The 19962-nt window shown below is 44.5% G+C and overlaps 1 protein-coding gene across 2 annotated transcripts; it reads left to right on the forward strand.

Annotated features, from left to right (window-relative positions):
* Nucleotides 1-587: 587 nt before the first annotated feature.
* Nucleotides 588-15276, forward strand: KLHL23 (kelch like family member 23). 2 transcript variants are annotated; one of them, XM_087861292.1, is made up of 4 exons: nucleotides 588-837; nucleotides 1339-3002; nucleotides 6054-6206; nucleotides 13160-15276. In XM_087861292.1, the coding sequence occupies exons 2-4, from the start codon at nucleotides 1775-1777 to the stop codon at nucleotides 13468-13470; spliced, it is 1692 nt and encodes a 563-aa protein (XP_087717418.1). In that variant the 5' UTR covers nucleotides 588-837; nucleotides 1339-1774; the 3' UTR covers nucleotides 13471-15276. The 2 variants fall into 2 exon arrangements, with proteins under 2 accessions (XP_087717418.1, XP_045636131.2); XM_045780175.2 differs by having other exon boundaries at nucleotides 1788-3002.
* The last annotated feature ends 4686 nt before the right edge of the window (nucleotides 15277-19962 follow it).

Below are 19962 nucleotides of genomic sequence, written 5' to 3' on the forward strand. Positions count from 1 at the left end.
ACTTCGACTTGCTGTCAGTCACCAGGAACAAAGACTGGAGGCTGCTTCTTCCAGCTATTCTGCTCTAAATACCTTATCCTGAATCCTCCCCCCCCCCCCCCCGGCTGCTCTCCGTTTTTCTGAAAGCTTCCAGGTTAATCCAGAGTGTGCACATCAGCCCCAGGGGCTCCCTCCTGAGTGCTCTGCTGGTGCTGGGGGGCGGGATGGTGTTCACGGGAAAGCGGCAGCTACTTCTGGCATTCTGAAGGCAACCTCAACCCCAGACCTTTAAGGTGTGCTGCATTTTCTCCACACATTCCCCTCCATCTCTCCCTCTAGGGCCTGGGCTGGTGAGACCTACCGAAGGAGGGGGAAAGGGATGCAGCCCCCTCTCAGCCCCAATATGTGGTCTTAATTCGGGGCTTACGGAGTTTGTCTAGACCGAAAACGCTCGGGGGTGTGCGCCGTGTGTAAGACCCAGACCCAAGCAGAGAGGGGAAAGCTAGTCGCGCAAGCGGTCTCCTCAGGGCAGCCTTCCCACCTGCTGCAGGGAGGAACCGCCGGGAAGGGGCCGCAGCCGCGTGCCCGCCCCCCCGCCCCGCCCCTGCTCGCAGCGCGGCCGCGCCACCCGGGAGTTCCCGCGAGTGGCCCCGCGCCCAGGCCGCGCGGGGGGCTGTTCGGTTGGAGGCGGGGAGCAGCCGGGGCACCAAAATAGGAGCCGCTTGTGGGCTGGAGCTGCACTAGCAGGCACCCTCCGCCGCGCCTCTTCCAAAGATGGTCAGAGGGTCCGGAGGCGCCCCCGCCCCCGCTCGCCGCTAGCCCGTCGGCCAGCACCGCGTCCTGGAGCCGCCGCCGGAGGTAGGTGCCCCGCGGCGCCGCCGCCCCGGGGCCAGCCGAAGGGAAGCCAGCGGGGCCCGGGCGCGGGAGGGCGAGGCCGCGCCGCCTCCCGAGCCCGCCCGCGGCAGAGGCGCAGAGACAATGGCGCGCGGCCGCCGGGCCGGGCCGAGCGCGGGGCCGCCCGCGGTGCCCTCCCCACACCTGTGCAGCGTCCGGGGGCAGAGGGACGCGGGCACCCGGCCCGGCGGGCGGCGCGCGGCGCCCTAGAGTCGAGTCCCCGCGCCAGGCCCGGGGCGGGGCGGTCTCCGGGCGGGAACGCGGGCCCGGGGCCCAGGCGCGGTGCGCGCGGAAACCCCTGCGGCAGCCGCGGGGGAGGGGGCGCGGGGATGGAGGGGGCGCGGGGATGGAGGGGCCGCGGCCGGGCCGCTTTCTTTTCTCTCCTTTCCTTAGCAGAAAGGTACAGGGTTTCCCTTTTCCGAGATTTCTTTTCCAATTCTATTTCAATCCTCCCTTTCTTGGCAGCTTGATGCGACTTGCAAGGGAGATGGAGCTAGTGAAAAAAGGTTGAATTGGGGCCGAGCTCAGACGGTCGAAGTCCGGTCTCTAGTGGGGCGACCCCTCGGACAGTGGGTTTGCCGAGCGAGGGTTCTCTCTCTCGGACCGCCAGCTCGGGTCTGACTGCGGAGACTGGGTGAATGCGGTAGCAAATCAGTATTTCTTCTTTAAAAGATTCCTGGAAAACCCGGGGGCCTCGTTTCAGGCTCCAAGCTACCCCGAATTTCAATTGACCATCACATAAATTACGAAATAGTCTATCCACATTCTGTGTTTGTTACTTAGAAGGCTGAACTTAGTCTAGGTTTGGAGTATAGGCGATGCTAATCAATCATCATAAGGATTGGCGTATTTAGCGTTGATTATTTGCGGTAATCTGCAAAATTGAAAACACGTTTACTTCATGTTTATTGCAGCCATGGCTCTAAAAGGACAAGAAGATTATATTTACCTTTTCAAGGATACAGCGCATCCAGTGGATTTTCTGGATGCATTCAGAACATTTTACTTGGATGGATTATTTACTGATATAACCCTCCAGTGTCCTTCAGGCATAATCTTCCATTGTCACCGAGCTGTTTTAGCTGCTTGCAGCAATTATTTTAAGGCAATGTTCACAGCTGATATGAAAGAAAAATTTAAAAATAAAATAAAAATCTCTGGCATCCACCATGATATTTTGGAAGGCCTTGTGAATTATGCATACACTTCCCAGATTGAAATCACTAAAAGAAATGTTCAAAGCCTGCTTGAAGCCGCAGATCTGCTACAGTTCCTTTCAGTAAAGAAAGCTTGTGAGCAGTTTTTGGTAAGGCACTTGGATATTGATAATTGTATTGGAATGCACTCCTTTGCAGAATTTCACGTGTGTCCAGAACTAGAGAAGGAATCTCGAAGAATTCTATGTTCAAGGTTTAAGGAAGTGTGGCAACAAGAAGAATTTCTGGAAATCAGCCTTGAAAAGTTTCTCTTTATATTGTCCAGAAAGAATCTCAGTATTTGGAAAGAAGAAGCTATCATAGAGCCTGTTATTAAGTGGACGGCTCATGATGTAGAAAATCGAATTGAATGCCTGTATAGCCTCCTAAGCTATGTAAACATAGATATCGATCCAGTGTATTTAAAAACAGCTTTAGGTCTTCAAAGAAGCTGCCTACTAACCGAAAATAAGATACGATCTCTAATATACAATGCTCTGAATCCCCTGCCTAAGGAGATTTCCCAGAGATCCACAGCCACGATGTACATCATTGGAGGCTATTACTGGCATCCTTTATCAGAGGTTCACATATGGGATCCTCTGACAAATGTTTGGATTCAGGGAGCAGAAATACCAGACTATACTAGGGAGAGCTATGGTGTTACATGTTTGGGAGCCAACATTTATGTAACTGGGGGTTACAGGACGGATAATATAGAAGCTCTTGACACAGTGTGGATCTATAACAGTGAAAGTGACGAATGGACAGAAGGCTTGCCGATGCTCAATGCCAGGTACTACCACTGTGCAGTCACCTTGGGCGGCTGTGTCTACGCTTTAGGCGGTTACAGAAAGGGGGCTCCTGCCGAAGAGGCCGAGTTCTATGATCCATTAAAAGAGAAATGGATTCCTATTGCAAACATGATTAAAGGTGAGTACAGGTTATATTTATTCTATATTTTTTAGGTGTTTGAGGTTAGGCCAGTGGTCTAAATTCTCTTGCAAAGAACGTTAAAAAGAATGTGTCACTTTGGAATACTATCTAGGAACTATGGCGCACAGAATTTTCCAAGTAGAAGCATAGCCTGGCAGTCCCCAGCTTGTCTGAGGTTATGTGATTAGAGTAGGCTCCTCAGACTAGAAAAATATCATTTGTATAAGAAAACAGTACAATTCATTCTACTTACTCTACAGCCTATTTCAAGCCTAGATCTTGCTTCAGGTCTTAAGAATTTATATTTAAGTCAAAGGCTAAACAAAAAGAGAAGGTTGGGTGGTTTTATTAGTTCATATTTATTTATTTATTTTTGCTTGTGCTTGAAATTGAACCCTTTTCAATTCTGCCTTTAAATATTCAGCTTTTTCCCTCTCATTATCTGATCATCCCTCTCTTTTAAAAGGTCTTTCATTAAAACCTTAAAAGATTCAGTCCCTGTATACTGTAGAGTGTAACAAATCACATTCTCTCAAAAACTAGAGACAGAGAGCCCCTGCTTTTTGTGATTCAAGTCTTGTTTCCTAGGGTAAAAGGTAGGGGCAGATCCCATCCCCTCCCTCATGTGGTCCACACAGCCAGGCACAGTATTGGGTTTCAATGACTGTCTGATAAACACTATTTTCTGCTGTGTTCAGTATTAGCCTTGCTCTCCTTTCCTTCCACTGGCAAAAGAGTTAAACTGGAATCTTACTTAATCACATTTATTCATTTGTGCTGGGGAGTTGCACAAAAACAACTGGTAGGTTGTTTCTAAATTTGTGTCATTTTATCCCCAATGTTCCTTCCCAGGCCTTTCTGTTTCTGTTTTAATACTAGTGAGGGTGTGGGAATCTGACCTGGTCTGGGAATCTGACCTGGTGTGATCGCTGGATGACAAGCAGGAAGCCCGAGAGGCAGAGCGGTCTTGTGATCAGGCGCATTGCCCCTGAAGTCCAAATCCCGACTTTCCTTTCCTTGCTGGTGTGCTCGGGCAAACTGTTTAATCTCTCCGTGCCCCGGTTTTATGGTCTGTGCCGCGGGGGTGATAACATTCTGTAGCTCCGGGTTTTGAGAGGATTAAGTGAATTTATGGGTGTGAAGTGTGTAGAACCGTGTCTGGCGCAGAGTAAGCACTCAGTAAGTGTTAGGTATTATTGTTGTAGGTTTTATTGTCATAATGAAGGTCGCCATAAAAAAACATGTCAACTTTGACAGAGCAAAAGTATCTTTCATATTAAATCCTGCCCGCTCTCCTGCATGCCTGAAGGTTCAGCAGTAGTTGGTAGAGGGGGACAAGGGGGCTTGGAGGCCACTGCTGTTGCCACTCTGGTTTTGGACTCTGCTTGAGCTTGACTGCCAATTCCTGGTCTCCTCCCCAGGATGGTCCTCAATGTCCTCCTGCCTCCTTTCCTACTAAAGAAACAAGGAAGGTTCAAATACTGTAGCCGCTGTCGTCAACCTTGATACATTTCTGCCTCTCTCTCTTAATGAGGAGATAACAGCTGCCATGGTTTCATAGTTAAGAGCATATTTCCCTGAGGATGAAAGTTTATTACTTTATTGCAATTTTAAAAAATCATATTTGAAACACTCTTGCTGAAAAGAAATGCTTCCATGGTGGGTACACTGTTAAAAAAATGTGTGCTTGCCTTCACCTTGAGTGGACTGGGAGACCCTCATTCACCCAAGTACCTCCCCACACACTCACCAGCTGGGTCAGAAATTCCAAAGTTTTAGTTATACTTTTACCTTGAAGTTTGATTCCTGGTTATATCTGATCGTCCTTAGGGAAGTAACCCTGCGTCGGTTACACCCAGCTTTGGCCAGTGCTGGTTTTGAGCTTTAAGTTTCTCATTTTTCTGTCGCAAGGGTAACATTACTTTTCCCAGTTTGTAGTCTTGAAGTGAACTAGCAGCTTCCCCTGGTAATCAGAACTTAAATTGGGTAGAGTCAAATTTCAAATTCATTTCCTTTTTTGGTTTAGGGATGTACAGAGAAGAAATAAATACTTGACTGTTTAGGAGCTCCTGACTTTTTTTTCTCCCTCAGCATAACTGCCCTGCTTATAAACACATTTATGTCGGAGTAGAAATGCACAAGGAGATTGAATTGCACCCAGCATGTATCAGTGGTAAATAAAAGTTGGTTGGAAGACTAAACTGACATGTTTGACTAAAAGGAGCCTCATCTTACTTCCTCTGAGCTTCTTTCTCTGCCGAACTCATTTCTTCCTCCCGATTTTCCGATCTTATGACCTCACCATCAGTTTTGTTTGTTTCTGACACAGTCAGTCATCAAGGCTTATGTGTTTACCTGTGTCTCTTGCCTCCATGCCCTTCTGTCCATACCCAAAGCCCCTTCTAAATCGGGCCCTCAATACTTCATATCTGGGACATTATCTAGATCTTTCTGACTCTTTTTGTCCTTCTGCTTTTGTAGTCTCTCCCTTCCAATGTTTAAAAATCTTAAATAATCTTGCTGAATAAAGTCTACGTTTCTTAGTTGGGTGCCAGGATCCTTTGCGGTGTGGCTTTCAACTTATCGTGTCAGCTTCAGCTCCCGCCAGACCTCCAGCTGGGCCACCTGTCCTTGGGCGTGCTGGCATCAAACGGGGCTACTCGACGTTGCCCACTGAACCTTTGCACTTGCCTTTTCCTCCACGTGGGATGGCTTTCTCTCACCTCTACCTGTCAAAGTCCTACCTGCTGAGACCCAGGTCAAATTCTGCCACCTCCGGCCATGATTTCCGTGCTCAGAGCAATGTCTCCTCACTCTGAACATTCACAGGGGTTCCATACCCTGTGCTCTAATTATGTGTGTAAGTGTCTCAGCCTCTCTTGAAAGAGCGCAAGGAGCCTTGTTCATTCTTCCCTCCCTCATAGCGCCTAGCACAGGGCCTGGCATCTACTGTCAATAATGACAGAAACAATAATAAACTTAGTCCACTATTCATTGTAAAACACAACGATAAATCAATCTGAAGACGTGATTTTAATTAACATACAGGCGTGGGAAACGCGACTGCCTGCGTCTTACACGAAGTTATCTACGTCATTGGCGGCCACTGCGGCTACAGAGGGAGCTGCACCTATGACAAGGTCCAGAGCTACAACTCAGATATCAATGAGTGGAGCCTCATCACCTCCAGTCCACATCCAGGTAATTAAATACTGTTCCAAATAGCACATGTGGTAATACAGCTATCAGTATGAGAGACAGCCATAAATGGCCTGGAAAAAGAAAATGCCAGATTTACAGCAGACTATCCGTGGGTGTAATTAGAAGGCTCAAAATATTCATATGCTCATCTAACAATAATCACAGGCTATTCTGATTAGATCACATCTACAAATACTTTCCCTGATGTCTTTACGGGACACATTTTAAGCCTGTGTAGTTAAAAATGGTAGTTTGTTTTTAAATTTTTTTCACCTAGATTCTTTTGATGTGTTTCTTATTCCTCTGTTGTGTGCTTTCTTTTATATATATGCATTATATAGAACACAATTCTTATAGACAGTTAAAAATCACTAGTCTGATACACATGGCCAACAGACACATGAAAAAATGCTCCATATCACTTGGCATCAGGGAAATACAAATCAAAACCACAATGAGATACCACCTCACACCAGTCAGAATGGCTAAAATTGACAAGTCAGGAAAGGACAGATGTTGCGAAGATGTGGGAAAGGGGAACTGTCTTACAATGTTGGTGGGCATGCAAGCTGGTGGAGCCGCTCTGGAAAACGGTATGGAGGTTTCTCAAGAAGTTAAAAATAGAGCTACCCTATGACCCAGCAATTGCACTACTAGGTATTTACCCCAAAGATACAAATGTAATGATCTAAGGGGTACCTGCACCCCAATGTTTATAGCAGCAATGTCCACAATAGCCAGACTATGGAAAGAGCCCAGATGCCCGTTGACAGAGGGATAAAGAAGATGTGGTATATATCTACAATGGGATATTACTCAGCGATCAGAAAGGATGAATACTTACCATTTACATGGATGAGGATGGAACTGGAGGGTATTATGCTGAGTGAAATAAGTCAGTCAGAGGAAGACAGTTATCATATGGTTTCACGCATATGTGGAATATAAGAAACAGTGCAGAGGACCACAGGGGAAGGGAGGGAAAACTGTATGGGATGAAATCAGAAAGGGAGACAAACCATGAGAGACTTAACTATAGGAAACAAATTGAGGGTGGCTGGAGGGGAGGAGGATGGGGTGGATGGGGTAACTAGGTGATTGATGGGCATTAAGGAGGGCACATGATATGACAAACACTGGGTGTTATATGTAACTGGTAAATTATTGAACACTACACCTGAAACTAATGATGTACTATATGTTGGCTAATTGAATTTAAATTAAAAAAAAAAGCACTAGTCTGTCAAACAGCTGGAGGGAGTGCCCATTGATTGAATTCAATAGGAGATGGTTTTCTTCTTTTAAAAAGCATGTTCTCTCTGGGTTTCAATAATATTAAGCACTTAATCCTGTGAGGGGCAGAACCCTGTGTTAGCCTTACTTTAACAATCACGAAGGGGACATGTGGTCTGCCCACAAGGAATGGCCGGCCTTCTGCCTTCTGTGCCTTTGTTCTTTGACTTGTCCCTTTGTGAAGAGCTCTGAGGGAAGTAGGAGCCGTAGCCTGTTACCGTTATGACACATGTTTAAGATTTTTCATTAGGAAAGATTTATATCACCGTATCACTATACCACTTTGAGTCATTTTCCGTACAGCATAAGGCTTCTTTCTGTGTGAGTCACTGGTGAGCATAATTGGAATTCGCAAGCTTGAAGCACCTGAGAGTGATACTAACAGTTAACCTTCTTGGACACTTTCTACAGGTCAGGGACTGACTAAGCACTTTACACGTAATATTGCCTTAAGTTCTGTCTACAACCTTGTGAATAGGTGTTGTTTACCCCCATTTTACAGATTTAGAAATGGGGGCCAGAAAGGATAAGGTCACACGGTTTGGGAGTGGTGGACCAGGATTCATTTCGGCAGTCTGTCTCTTCTGTGCTGTAGCCCCTGGGCAGCCTCCCTCTCCTTACGGGAGCGGGCTGTCCTGCGTTTGACCAGTGCAGCCGTATCCACCCCGGTGACATACATCTCATCTCGCGGTTCAGGGGGGGCAGCACCCTGCACCTGGTGCGGCATCTCCGTGTGCCACAGCCTTTGCCTAACAAGAGACTTCAGCCACAGGCTGTCCTGGCTCCGAAGACATCGTGGAACAGGTAGCCTTCTATCTCCTAGAAGCCCAGATGTCTTAACCCAGACTCCGCACCACTTTCTGTCATGACCAATGAAGTTACAATGGAAAGTAATAATACCGGCTTATATTGAGCGATAGCTAACATGTGTTTACTAAGTATGAGCCGGGCACTAACTATTCCAGTAGTTTTATATGTCTTAATCTATTTAAACCTCACAGCAATCCTGTGAGCTAGGTACTATTGTTAATCTCATTTTGCAGGTCACTGGGACACAGAGACAGTAAATAAATTGCCCAACATCAGCTAGCTCGTGCTTGTTAGAGGTGAGGTTCAAATCCAGGCAACCCGGCGGGGAGGCCATGTTTCTAACAACGGCGCTGTTATCTCATTTGATCCTCCTGTTAACCTTATCAGTTAGACATTACTTTGACATCTTCACAAAGAAAATCCAATATATGAAAGTCAGATGAACAAATCAGAGGGCAGTTATTTACATTACAAATGTCATATATATTTCATATAAGGGGTCCTTTAAAAATAAACAGCTTGTAACACATTTAAGTTGCATGTGGCTTGTTCACTGCTTGAAAGGGAGTCTGAAAGGCCATGAGATATAAGCCAAAGCATGAAAATCCACGGCCAACTGAAAACAATCAGAAATAAATAGTCAATTAGAGTGTAAATCCATGCGAACATATCATAAAGTGTGTCAGGTTTTGCTTTCCATTTGGACTTTTTCCTGACACAATGCAAGAGACAAAGGTAGCAAATGGGCACCCTGCATAGTCTGTTCGTTTTGGCTTTCAGTGTTTAAAATATTTTTTAACTGGCTTGCTACCAGTATTTACAATTCAGGAGATTTCACGTAAAAATCGTGATTTCTGGCCTTTAGAAAAAGTGTTGCAACCTTGGGCCACATTCCTTTCTGGCAGCAACCGCTGGAGCCCCGTAGCGGCTGTTCCCTTTTAGATGGCGCCTGCGGGCTCCATTTCACTAGCCTCTTCCATTCGCATCCCGTCGTGGACCTGGGGGCCCTGCTCTTGCTTCTCCTAGCCCTGGCCTGCTTCATTCAACCGGTCTGTTAGCTCCTTAGCCCTTGAAGGCGTTTGGATCTGCATGGTGTAAACTGTAGCAAAGGTGTGCTGCCTCTGCGTTGTAGGAGGACCTCCTGAGGAATGCAAATGCCAGTCTTGAGTCTCCCTTACAGATACATAGCTCAGACTACAAAGAAATCATGACTACTGTTCTTTTTTAAAGGTAATATAAATGTTATCTCCTTTTTCTCAATGCCTTTAAGGATGGTAGTTTTGGAGAGTTAAAAACCAGGGGACTCTAAATCCATTAAATTCAAGCTAACATTTATTGAGAACTTACCTTGGGAAAGAAACCATTCTAGTGACTATGTGAGACACGAAGATGATTAAGAGCTAGTCTCTACTGCTACAGGAATTCAGAATCTAACAGCAAATATACATACCTAACAGGAATACAGGACAGTTATACAAGTAAGTGCTCTTGAAATTGAGGGTAGAAAGAGCTTGAGTTTAATTTAAGGGAAATCTGGAAACCTTAGAAGGCTTCCGGGAGTACGTTGTTATGATTTAGGCCTTAAAAAATAGCTACAAGTAAGGTATTTTTTGAAGAAGTGTTTTCTGCAGAAATTTAGCCAACAATGGGAGGCAGAAAGGCAAGTTCTGGGTACTTGGAGTGAATGTACGTGATGAGATGTGAGGGGGTAGAATGAGAGATGGGAGAGTTCGGTTGAGGAGCATTTCACGGAGGGCTTCGAATGGCAGTCAGGAGAATTTTAAAAATGGAGAACTACCAAAGGTTTTAGAGCCTTTTAGAATAGATTAGGAGAAAGGCAGTAGGGAAACCTGTTAAAACTATTGTAATACACCAGGTGAGAAATGCTGAAAGCCCGAAGCGGTAGGAGGTGAAAATGGGTAGATGTGAGGAATGTTACAGATTCAACATGGGGAGAGTTGAAGGACGAGCTGGTTGGAAAGGGAAAGAGGATCTGAGTGGGAGCTCAGTTTTGTAGTTAACTATGGAGAACTAGTTGGATCACCGAGAAGAGCTGTCCAGCAAGCACTGGAAATGTGGGTCTGCAGCTCAGGAGGAAGAGTGCAGCCGAATTTAGAGATCTGGGTGTCATTTGCCTGGAGATGATGACTGTGGGTGTAGAGATGGTTGAGGTCCGTTGGAGGATAGGACTAACAGTACAGCTGTGCACGGAGTCTTGGGAAACAGCACTAGTTAAGGGATGAGCTGGGAAGAACAGGGAAGAAGCAGGAAGTGATAAAAGGGAAAAACCTATGGAGAGCTATGTCAAGTGGGAAGAGAGTTCTCTCCTGGCTCCGCCATTTATTCACATGGCTAAACCTGGGAAGCAGCTTAAGCTCTTGGGTCTTACTTTCTAGTAAAGTAAAGAAGTTAGATTAGATAAGCTTTACAGGTCTTTTCAGTGAGAATAATCTTAGGAAAAAAAGTCTAAATCATTTCAATGGATATTGAATACCTGAAAATATCATGGTTGTCTCTGAATCCCTGCATGGCTTTATTCGTATCACTCCTGAAACACTGGATACAGGCTGTGTATTTATAGTGAATATTTGTGTGTAAACTTTTTGAGCCATGACAGATGGTGCCATTCTTGTACTTAGTTTGAAATTGTTCATTCTTTCATTTGTCCAGGAGAGGTTTGCTGAGCCTTTCCCACCTGTGACGTATAGTGCTAGGAGTTCAGTAAACAAGGCACAGTCCCTTAGGCTCAGTAGCTTCGTAGAGTGGCCAACAGGAAAAAGGCAGTTACAGCTGTGGAAGAAAATGTTTCCATCAACAGTAACAGAAGGTTATGTTGGGTAACAGGAAAAAAAAAAAAAAACTCAGGAATTGCCTTATTTTAAACATTTTTCCTGCTCTAGGAAGATTGAGGTATTTTTCTTAACATTAAGAACCACAAATTGAGGAATTTTTGGTAAACTTTGAAATTTAAGAATAGCCTAGAGAACTCATTGTTGAATCACTTACACCAACTGACAAAATCTCTGAATCTTTATTTTCACAACCATTTGATAGAATGATTCATATAATTTGTATAAACAGTGTTTCACAAGTACTGAAAACAAGTGAATTCTATAAAAATTCTGCATATATAATAACTGGAAACCCAGGTAAAATAAATGGGGTTTTCAGAAGTGGAAGAATTCTTATTTTCCTAGCTGTCAGATCCTTGAGAACAACAGTATGTGGACTCAGAGCAAAAGTGCCCATCTTCTGAGATTTTTCCTTAGTCTTTGAAACCTAGATAGCAAGAACTTTACTGATAAGAATGTGCTTGCATTCTTAAAGGGGAAATCACAGTTTCGATTATACATTCTCTCTTTCTAAAGGGGGGTTGATAAGCTATTTTTCCCCACAAAATAATGGGAGTGCACCTTTGGGTACAGAGGGTACAAGGTCCAATTCATTCATTGATCCAACAAACTTTTATTGAGCCCTTACAACGTTCTAGACACTTCCCTTTCCCCAGTAGGGCTGGAGTAGCGTTCAGGACGCAGGTCTTACACTGTTAGAGAGGAGAGGGGCAGTAACCAAGAGACGTCAGACAGTGAGAAGTGCTGTGGAGAACATGAGAACAGGGTGATGTGGTGGGGATGCCTGCCTGGCCAGGTCAGCCTGGGTGGGCTGGGCGGGGCCCTCTGAGGAGATGACCGTAAGATGGGACCTGGATGACCAGAAGGAGGCGGCTGTGCAAAGTCCTGGGAAAAGCAGAGTTTCTAGGCAGAAGGAACGCCTCAGCAGTGGCAAGCCGCGTCTTCATTTACTGGCCGTGACATTAGTGCCCCTGACAGGTGCTGCTCTTCCTTCAGGCCTGCAGCTAGAAGGGTGTAAGTGTAATCCCATGGTTGATATTCCCAGAGGATGAACTCACAGGCTGGTAGTGGTGCTGGAAATGGGGACGTGGAGGAAGCACGGCGGGGAGCAGGGTGAGGCAGGACAGACGCGGGGGGCACAGAATCGCAGTCCCTCAGAGAATGAGAGCAGCCTTGCGTTTGGCACTGTGAGCACCTCGCCGGCCTCACCCTAGTGCCAGTCCCGGGAAGGGAGAGGAAGTGAGGTTGCAAAAGAGCCGGGTGCCTTGAAGAGCCAGCAGGTTTGCGTGTGGATGGGGAGATACGTAACATGGGGAAAATTACAACAGTCCAGAAGCCTGATTCCACCCCCCGCCCCAGGGGGGCAGACTCCCAGCCTGGGACCCAGACCTCACACAGCAGCTGTCTGCCTCTGAGCTTCTTTTACAGTCCCTTAGGATGATAGACTGTAGTTCCCCACTAATTTGGTTGTGTGTTTCGCTAACTCCTTGTGTCCTTAACTTGACCAGAGGTGGGAGAGAGGCAAGCCAGGTCATCCATTCGGCCCCGTGGCTGCAGACGCTACAGATCGCCTGCCCCTGGTTGAAGGGGTGGCTACTAAGACCCGAAGAAACCAACACCAGTTCCCTCATACGTCTTCATGTCAGAATGTCAGAGGGACTCCACGGCTTGTACACAGAGGCGGAGAGAATAAAAGGTGTCTGTATTGGGGACTTTCCAGAAGGGTAGCAGTCTGAGGATGAGTTCCTCCCTGGCATCCTGCAAAGCCAGATGAAGGATTACCTGAGAGAGAATGTCAGGGGCAGGTAATCTGAATCAGGTGATAGAAATCAGGTGATAGGGGACAGATTTTAAGGCTCAGTGTTGTGATAGAGGAATCAAAATGTCGAGACAACTCTCTTTTTGTTTGCTGCATTGTCAGGGATCATTACATCAGCAACCTACGAGATCTCTTTTGTTTGTTATCCTAATAAAAATTTGCTTTTTTCTTTTTAATAGAATATGGATTGTGTTCAGTTCCATTTGAAAATAAGCTCTATCTAGTTGGTGGACAGACTACAATCACGGAATGCTATGACCCTGAACAAAATGAATGGCGAGAAATAGCCCCCATGATGGAAAGGAGGATGGAGTGTGGCGCCGTCATCATGAACGGATGTATTTATGTCACGGGGGGGTATTCCTACTCAAAGGGAACCTATCTTCAGAGCATTGAGAAATATGATCCGGATCTTAATAAATGGGAAATAGTGGGCAATCTTCCAAGCGCCATGCGGTCCCATGGGTGTGTTTGTGTGTATAATGTCTGACTGAATCCATAGAAATGACCCAGTAATCACTGTTTCAGGGCGTAGTAAAAAAAAAAAAGAGAGAGAGAATTCAGGATTTGGAGTCCCTTACTTAACATTATGGCCTGGCACATAATGGGTGAATTCCCATGCCTAACCCCCACTCTTCACCTTAACACAGTGATTAATGGTCAAGAAAAATCCTATGTGTATTTACAGTTGAATCAGTAGGGTTAACACCCTATAATCTCTGCTTTTCAAAGGTAAGATGGAACGTTGGACACTTGGTAAAAAGTGAAATACCTTTGTAGTGAATTTTTCTCCTGGTAGCATCAACACTGGGTGCAGGTCAGAATCATTCTGTGGAATGAAATGTCTCTTCTGACCCTGTAATGTACTAGTGTATATTAAGGTTCCGTTTAGCTAACAAGGAATTTGAAATTTAAGGAGGGAATCTTCTCTACCTCTACAAAGTCAACGCTTTAAAACAGCTTTTTTCACCGTTAGATGTATTTAGAATGTGGACTTACTTTAAGTCTTTTTTTCTTTGTCATCTGTATAATTTATTGTTCTTCTTTATTTACTGACTGCCTGAGGTATACAAGATACTGTGCAAAAGATAATTACTGTTCAGAGTTTACAAACTAAATTTAGAAGAATGGCAAGTCCGAAAAATTGCAGAGAAAATAGTAAAATATTTGCTAATGCTAAGAGCTATTTTTAATTTTCAGCCTTGATGTAAATTGCTAGTTTAGGTGTCTTTAGTTCAAGCATGTTAGAAAAATCCTCTTTATTTGTAAGTATAGATACATATCTGCATACAAAATTGAATTTTAGAGCCAGAAAGCATGTAGAAAAGTTGTGATGCAATAGAAAATATAGTGATGAGAAAAAATTTGCATTCACTTCCCAGCTGCGCCACTAACTAGATTTTTGTAACTTGAATCAAGTCATTTAACCTCTCCTTGATTAGAACTTCATGACCCATGCACTTTGGGTTGTAAATGTGCCTACATATGGGTCTCCACAGCCCCTGGGGCAGCCAGAGGTAGCCTGGGTGGCTGGAGCTTCCGGACAGAAACACCTTTGTCCACATTCCCCAGTGTGCCTGCAGTATTACTTTCTGTGTGTGCCAAAACTTGAGAAAAGTTGGGAAGCATTGCTTAAGTTAGCTGAAGTTTTAGTGATCTGTTAGACCATCTATCCATACTCTTCATTTTCTTAAGGAGACAGTAATTATTTTTAACTTTAAATGTGGAAGTTGAAAACTACCTAATGCTTCTGATTTTTTTTTTTTTTTAGAAAGAAAGTGTTAAATGCATTCATTTCAGACGGTATTTTAAATAGACACAATCCTTTGGGAATGCAATATGGTACCAGATAGGAGCCCCCAAAATGACAATATCTTTGCCTCATAAATTCTACTCCTAGATTTGTAACCTAAAGAATAATATAAAAACAAAACAAGGGGAAATGCATGAGGATGTTTATGTCTGCATTATTTATAATAGCAAAAAATTGGAAACAGTCTACGTGTCAAAGAAGAAAGTGGGCTAATAAAATAATGAAGTATCACACTGCCATTAAAATAATTATTTGGAAGGCTGTAAAAACGGACGTGTCTGTGATATGGTGAGTCAAACAAGCACAATATAAAAGAGATGTGTGCTATGATTGTGACTTTGTAAAATCTTTTTGCATGTGGAAGGTAATATGCAAAACTAAAATCCGTTGTGTTAGTGTAGGGGGACGTGGAATGATTTTTAACTTATTTAAATGTTTTTCTTTAATATTTGTGTTTTCAATAAAAATAAGTAAATCACTGTATACATGGTAAAACCGCTTGAATTTGACCTGAGCAAGTCAAAAGATAGAATTAGTGGAAGCACCGAGTTATAGACTATTTCAGTCTATAATTGAATTATAGACTATTTTGTTGCTTTCAAGAACACTTAGCAATTAATACTGGACCAGTAATGTGATGCCCACTAATGTTTTAGAGGTCTGTTTTATGGAATAGATGAAAACAATTGCAATCATCTCCCCTGCTTTTAGCTTATCTGGGTTCTATAAAATCCTGACTCAAGTCCAACCGCTGAGAATTCTTTCCTGCTGCTCAGCCCCAGTAAAATTCCCATTGTCACGTGTAAACGATTTATGATGATATATGTGTAGTACATATAATTTTGAGTTTGTGGATCATGTCTTATTCTCAGTTTTTTTCAAGGCCTAGCATTTCATTTGTATATCCAGTGTACTTTTTTTTAGAAAGATGATATCGGTTATTTTTACAGAAAGACATTCCACAGGTGCTTGAAAGATCTTGAGAATAGTTTGTGGCCTGAGGTGTTTAATGTATTGCTCCTATTTTCTGTAAAATTTTGTTTTTGCTATTGCTCTGTGCATACAAGAAAGTATTAAGAAAGGTAAGGTAAACACTTCTGTCAGAATTATCCCAAGTTCCAAATCAGTGTAGTATGAGTGAAAAACCTTTTACTGTAATTAGATGCAAGCCATTGCCTTGGGAGGGCCAGCACTATTTTGCAAAATAGTGAAAATTGTGGAGATGATTCTAAGTATGACTGAGTTAAGAGGACTGTAAGTATCCAAATTGTAAAGTTTGTTTCTCAGGGTGCCTGGGTGGCTCAGTTGGATAAGTGTCGGATTCCTGATTCCAGTTCAGGTCATGATCTGATCCCCATAAGATCAAGCCCCGTGTGGGGCTTCACGCTGGGTGTGGAGCCTGCTTAAGATTCTCTCTCTCCCTCTCCTTCTGTCCCTCACCCCCACCCCCTTTTTCTCCCTATAAATAAATAAATAAAGTAAGTTAATTAGTTACTGTTTCTCACAGGTCATATTTTTAATTTTGAGCTGGAACCGAAATAGGGTCAACATCTTTGTTTTCACATTCATGTAAATATATGCTTGTGTTATGGACTGAATGTTTGTGTCCCCCACAGTTCATAGGCTGAAACCCTTATCCCCAGTTTGATGGTAGAGATAGGGCCTTATGGAAGTAATTAAGGTTAACTGAGGCTACAAGGGTAAGGCTCCGATCAGATAGGGTTAGCGTCCTTGCAAGAGACAACAAAGAGCTTTCTCTCTCCCCGCGTGTGTGAAGCCAGTGAGAAAGCAGCATCTGCAAGCCAGAAAGAGAGCTCCCACCAGAACCCGATCGATCTCATCTCGGACTCGCAGCCTCCAGAACCGTAAGAAACATTTCTGTTGTTTGAACCACCCAGTCTATGGTGTTTTCTTGTGGCGGCCTGAGCTGACTAATACAGGCTGCAAAGGAGATCGTGCTTTATATGATGCGGTTTAGGGGCCGAATCAGCCAGTAGTAGTCTATTCCCTGGACAATCCCTCTTTCTTCCCTCTACGCACTCCCACATAAAGCAACCAGAAACACCTGTTGCGTTAGTCTGAAAATGTCTGAAACTCTATAACTACAGCTTCGTTTTTCTTAGGTGGTAGTAGATGTAGCTGGGAGTGTCTGTCTGCCTAGTTCTTGCCAAGACTGTGTCTGTACTGATGTCCTGACTCCCTCCCTGCAGGGACACCTACACCTTTTGAAATTATGAGTCATAAACTTATTTTATTTTCTTTTATTTTTATTTTATTTTATTTTTAGTGTGAGCTGGGAATGGGGGTGGGTAGAGGGAGAGGAGAGAGAGAGAATCTCAAATGCGCTCCATGCTCAGTGCAGAACCCAGCGTGGGGCTTGATCCCGGGACCACAAGATCATGACCCCAGCCAAAACCAAGAGTTGGACACTTAACTGACTAAGCCACCCAGGCACCTCTAAACCGTAGCTCTTACTTTAGCCCTTTGATTTATTTTTTTTAAAGATTAAGGCAGGGAGGGTGTGTGTGCGCACACGCATGCACAGGAGGGGCAGAGGGAGAGAATGTCAAGCAGACTCCCTGCAGAGCATGGAGCCCCAACTCAGGGTTCGATCTCACGACCCTGAGATCAGTACCTGTGCCGAAATCAAGAGCCAGAGGCTTAACTGACTGAGCCACCCAGGCACCCCTAGCTCTCTGATTTAAAATATAATATTCTCTTTGGGGCTTCACTGGAGTGGTATTGAGGGTCTTGCTCAAACCATCAGTGAATATTCTAGATTCCAATTAGCCACAATTTAGGGGTGTTCTCTGCTGGCTTAGGAAGAATCAGTGTAAATTGTGTTCAGTTGTGTACATAAGATTACCAGTTTTTCAACTTTTACCTTTGAAATTAAAACCACACCACGAGCTCTCACCTCTGTGTGCCTACGAGTGCCTGTAGAGAGGTTCCTGTTGGGGAGTCTGGAATGCCAGAACCGTGTGCTTCAGTCTTAATAGGGAGAGATGGAGCCAGGTGCTCCCTGTCACCCCCTTCGCCCCCAAAACCACATACCTTAACCACTTTTGCTCACCAACGTAAGACTGTCTGGGCACATGTAATCTGGGAACACTCTTAGCAATGCCTGCCTGACACTGAACCTTGCTAAACACATCTTCCAGTATCCGTGCAGATGGAGACACAAAGGTGGCACTGTGCTTCCCAGACGTGTACTTCTGCAGCCCTCTTCTACCCTTTAGCTCTTTCCTCCTCGCACCTTCCTCACTGAGGAAATGAGACAAGCCTTCTCCCCAGCAAGAGATCAGAGGACCTTGTGCACAGGCCGGTATGGAGATAAGAACTTCTCTACGATTTCTTAAACCTTTGTGTAAACTGTCAAATATAACACAAATACAGAAAGCCACATGAAGCAAATGAACAGCTTAGTGAGTTATTCAAACGCATCCCTGTCAGGAGAGAGGACTGGCCAACCACTCCAGACACTCTAGAGGCAATCCCCAAACACAGCCTCCCACTCCTGTGAATAACCTCTGTCCTTACCATGGTGATTATTTTCTTTCTTCTACTGGTACTAGCATTTGTATTATTAGTTTCTGTGGCTGCTATTAAAAAATGATCACAGGGACGCCTGGGTGGCTCAATCGGTTAAGTGTCTGCCTTCGGCTCAGGTCATGATCTGGGGTCCTGGGATCGAGCCCCGCATCGGGCTCCCTGCTCAGCGGGAGCCTCGGTTTCTCCTCTCCTTCTGCTGCTCCCCCTGCTTGTGCGCTCATGCTCTTTCGCTCTCTGTCAAATACATAAAATCTTTTTAAAAATTTTTTAAAAAAATTATCACGAACTGTGGCTTAAGACAACAGAAATTTATTCCCTCGGAGTTCTAGAGGCCAGAAGTCTAAAATAAGTGTTCTGCCGGGCTGCTGTCTCTCCAGAGTCTCAAGGGGAGAATCATTTGATTCTAGCTTCCGGTGGCTGTCAGTATTCCAGAACTTGCAGTCATAACTATCCAATCTCTGCCTCCCTGGTCAGATCGTCTCCTCGTCTTCTGTCTATTTCAAATCTCCCTCTCCCTGACTTACGAGGGTGCTTGTGATTTGATTTAGGGCCACCTGGATAATCCAAGATGATTTCTTCTTTTGAAAATCCTTAATAGAACTACATCTGCAAAGACCCTTTTTCCAATAAGTTAACATTGACGGTTCCAGAGGATGTGGACATATTTTTGTTTTGCCTTTGTTTTGTCCTTTAGGTTTCTTAATCTATAGGTTCCCCATCCATCTCTTCTTCTTCTTTTTTTTTTTTTTAAGATTTTATTTATTCATTTGACAGAGATAGAGACAGCCAGCAAGAGAGGGAACACAAGTGGGGGAGTGGGAGAGGAAGAAGCAGGCTCATAGCGGAGGAGCCTGATGTGGGGCTCGATCCCAGAACGCCGGGATCACGCCCTGAGCCGAAGGCAGACGCTTAACTGCTGTGCCACCCAGGCGCCCCTTCTTCTTCTTCTTTTTTTTTTTTTGTAACACCTTGTAATTTATTTGTTGAAGAAGCTGGATCATTTTTTTGCTTTCCCAAAGCTGGGGTTGTACTGATTGCATTCCTGTTGTCTAGTTCAGCGTATCCCTCTGTCCTCCATATTTCCTGTAAGTTGGTAGTTAAATCCTGAAGCTTAATCAGATTCAAGTTTGATTTTTTTTGGTCAGAACTACTTTGTAGGTAATGGTGTGTTTGTCAAAAGACACAGAATTGGGTTCCTGGGTGGCTCTGCCAGTGAAGCATCTGCCTTCAGCCCAGGTCATGATCCCGGGGTCCTGTCCTGGGTCAAGCGCTGCGCATTGGGCTCCCTGCTCAGTGGGGAGCCTGCTTCTCCCTCTCCCTCTGCCTGCCACTCCCCCTGCTTGTGCTCTCTCTCTGTCAAATAAATAAATAAAATCTTTAAAAAAAAAAAAAAAGACACAGGATTGTAATTGTCTCTTTTTATGTTAGCAGTCATAGATACTGTGATGAGGAAACCGCTCTTGGAGTTGCTGCTAGGCATTTCGTCGTATGACAACCCTGCTCACACCCCGAGTCTGGATATTTGTTTATGGAATTTTATTTTTTATTGAAGTATAGTTGACATACAATATCCTATTAGTTTCAGGTGTACATCATAGTGATTTGATACTTTTATAC

This window comes from Ursus americanus, chromosome 1, assembly GCF_024610735.1.
Source record: "Ursus americanus isolate L20-20 chromosome 1, mUrsAme1.1.p, whole genome shotgun sequence".
NCBI lineage: Eukaryota > Metazoa > Chordata > Mammalia > Carnivora > Ursidae > Ursus > Ursus americanus.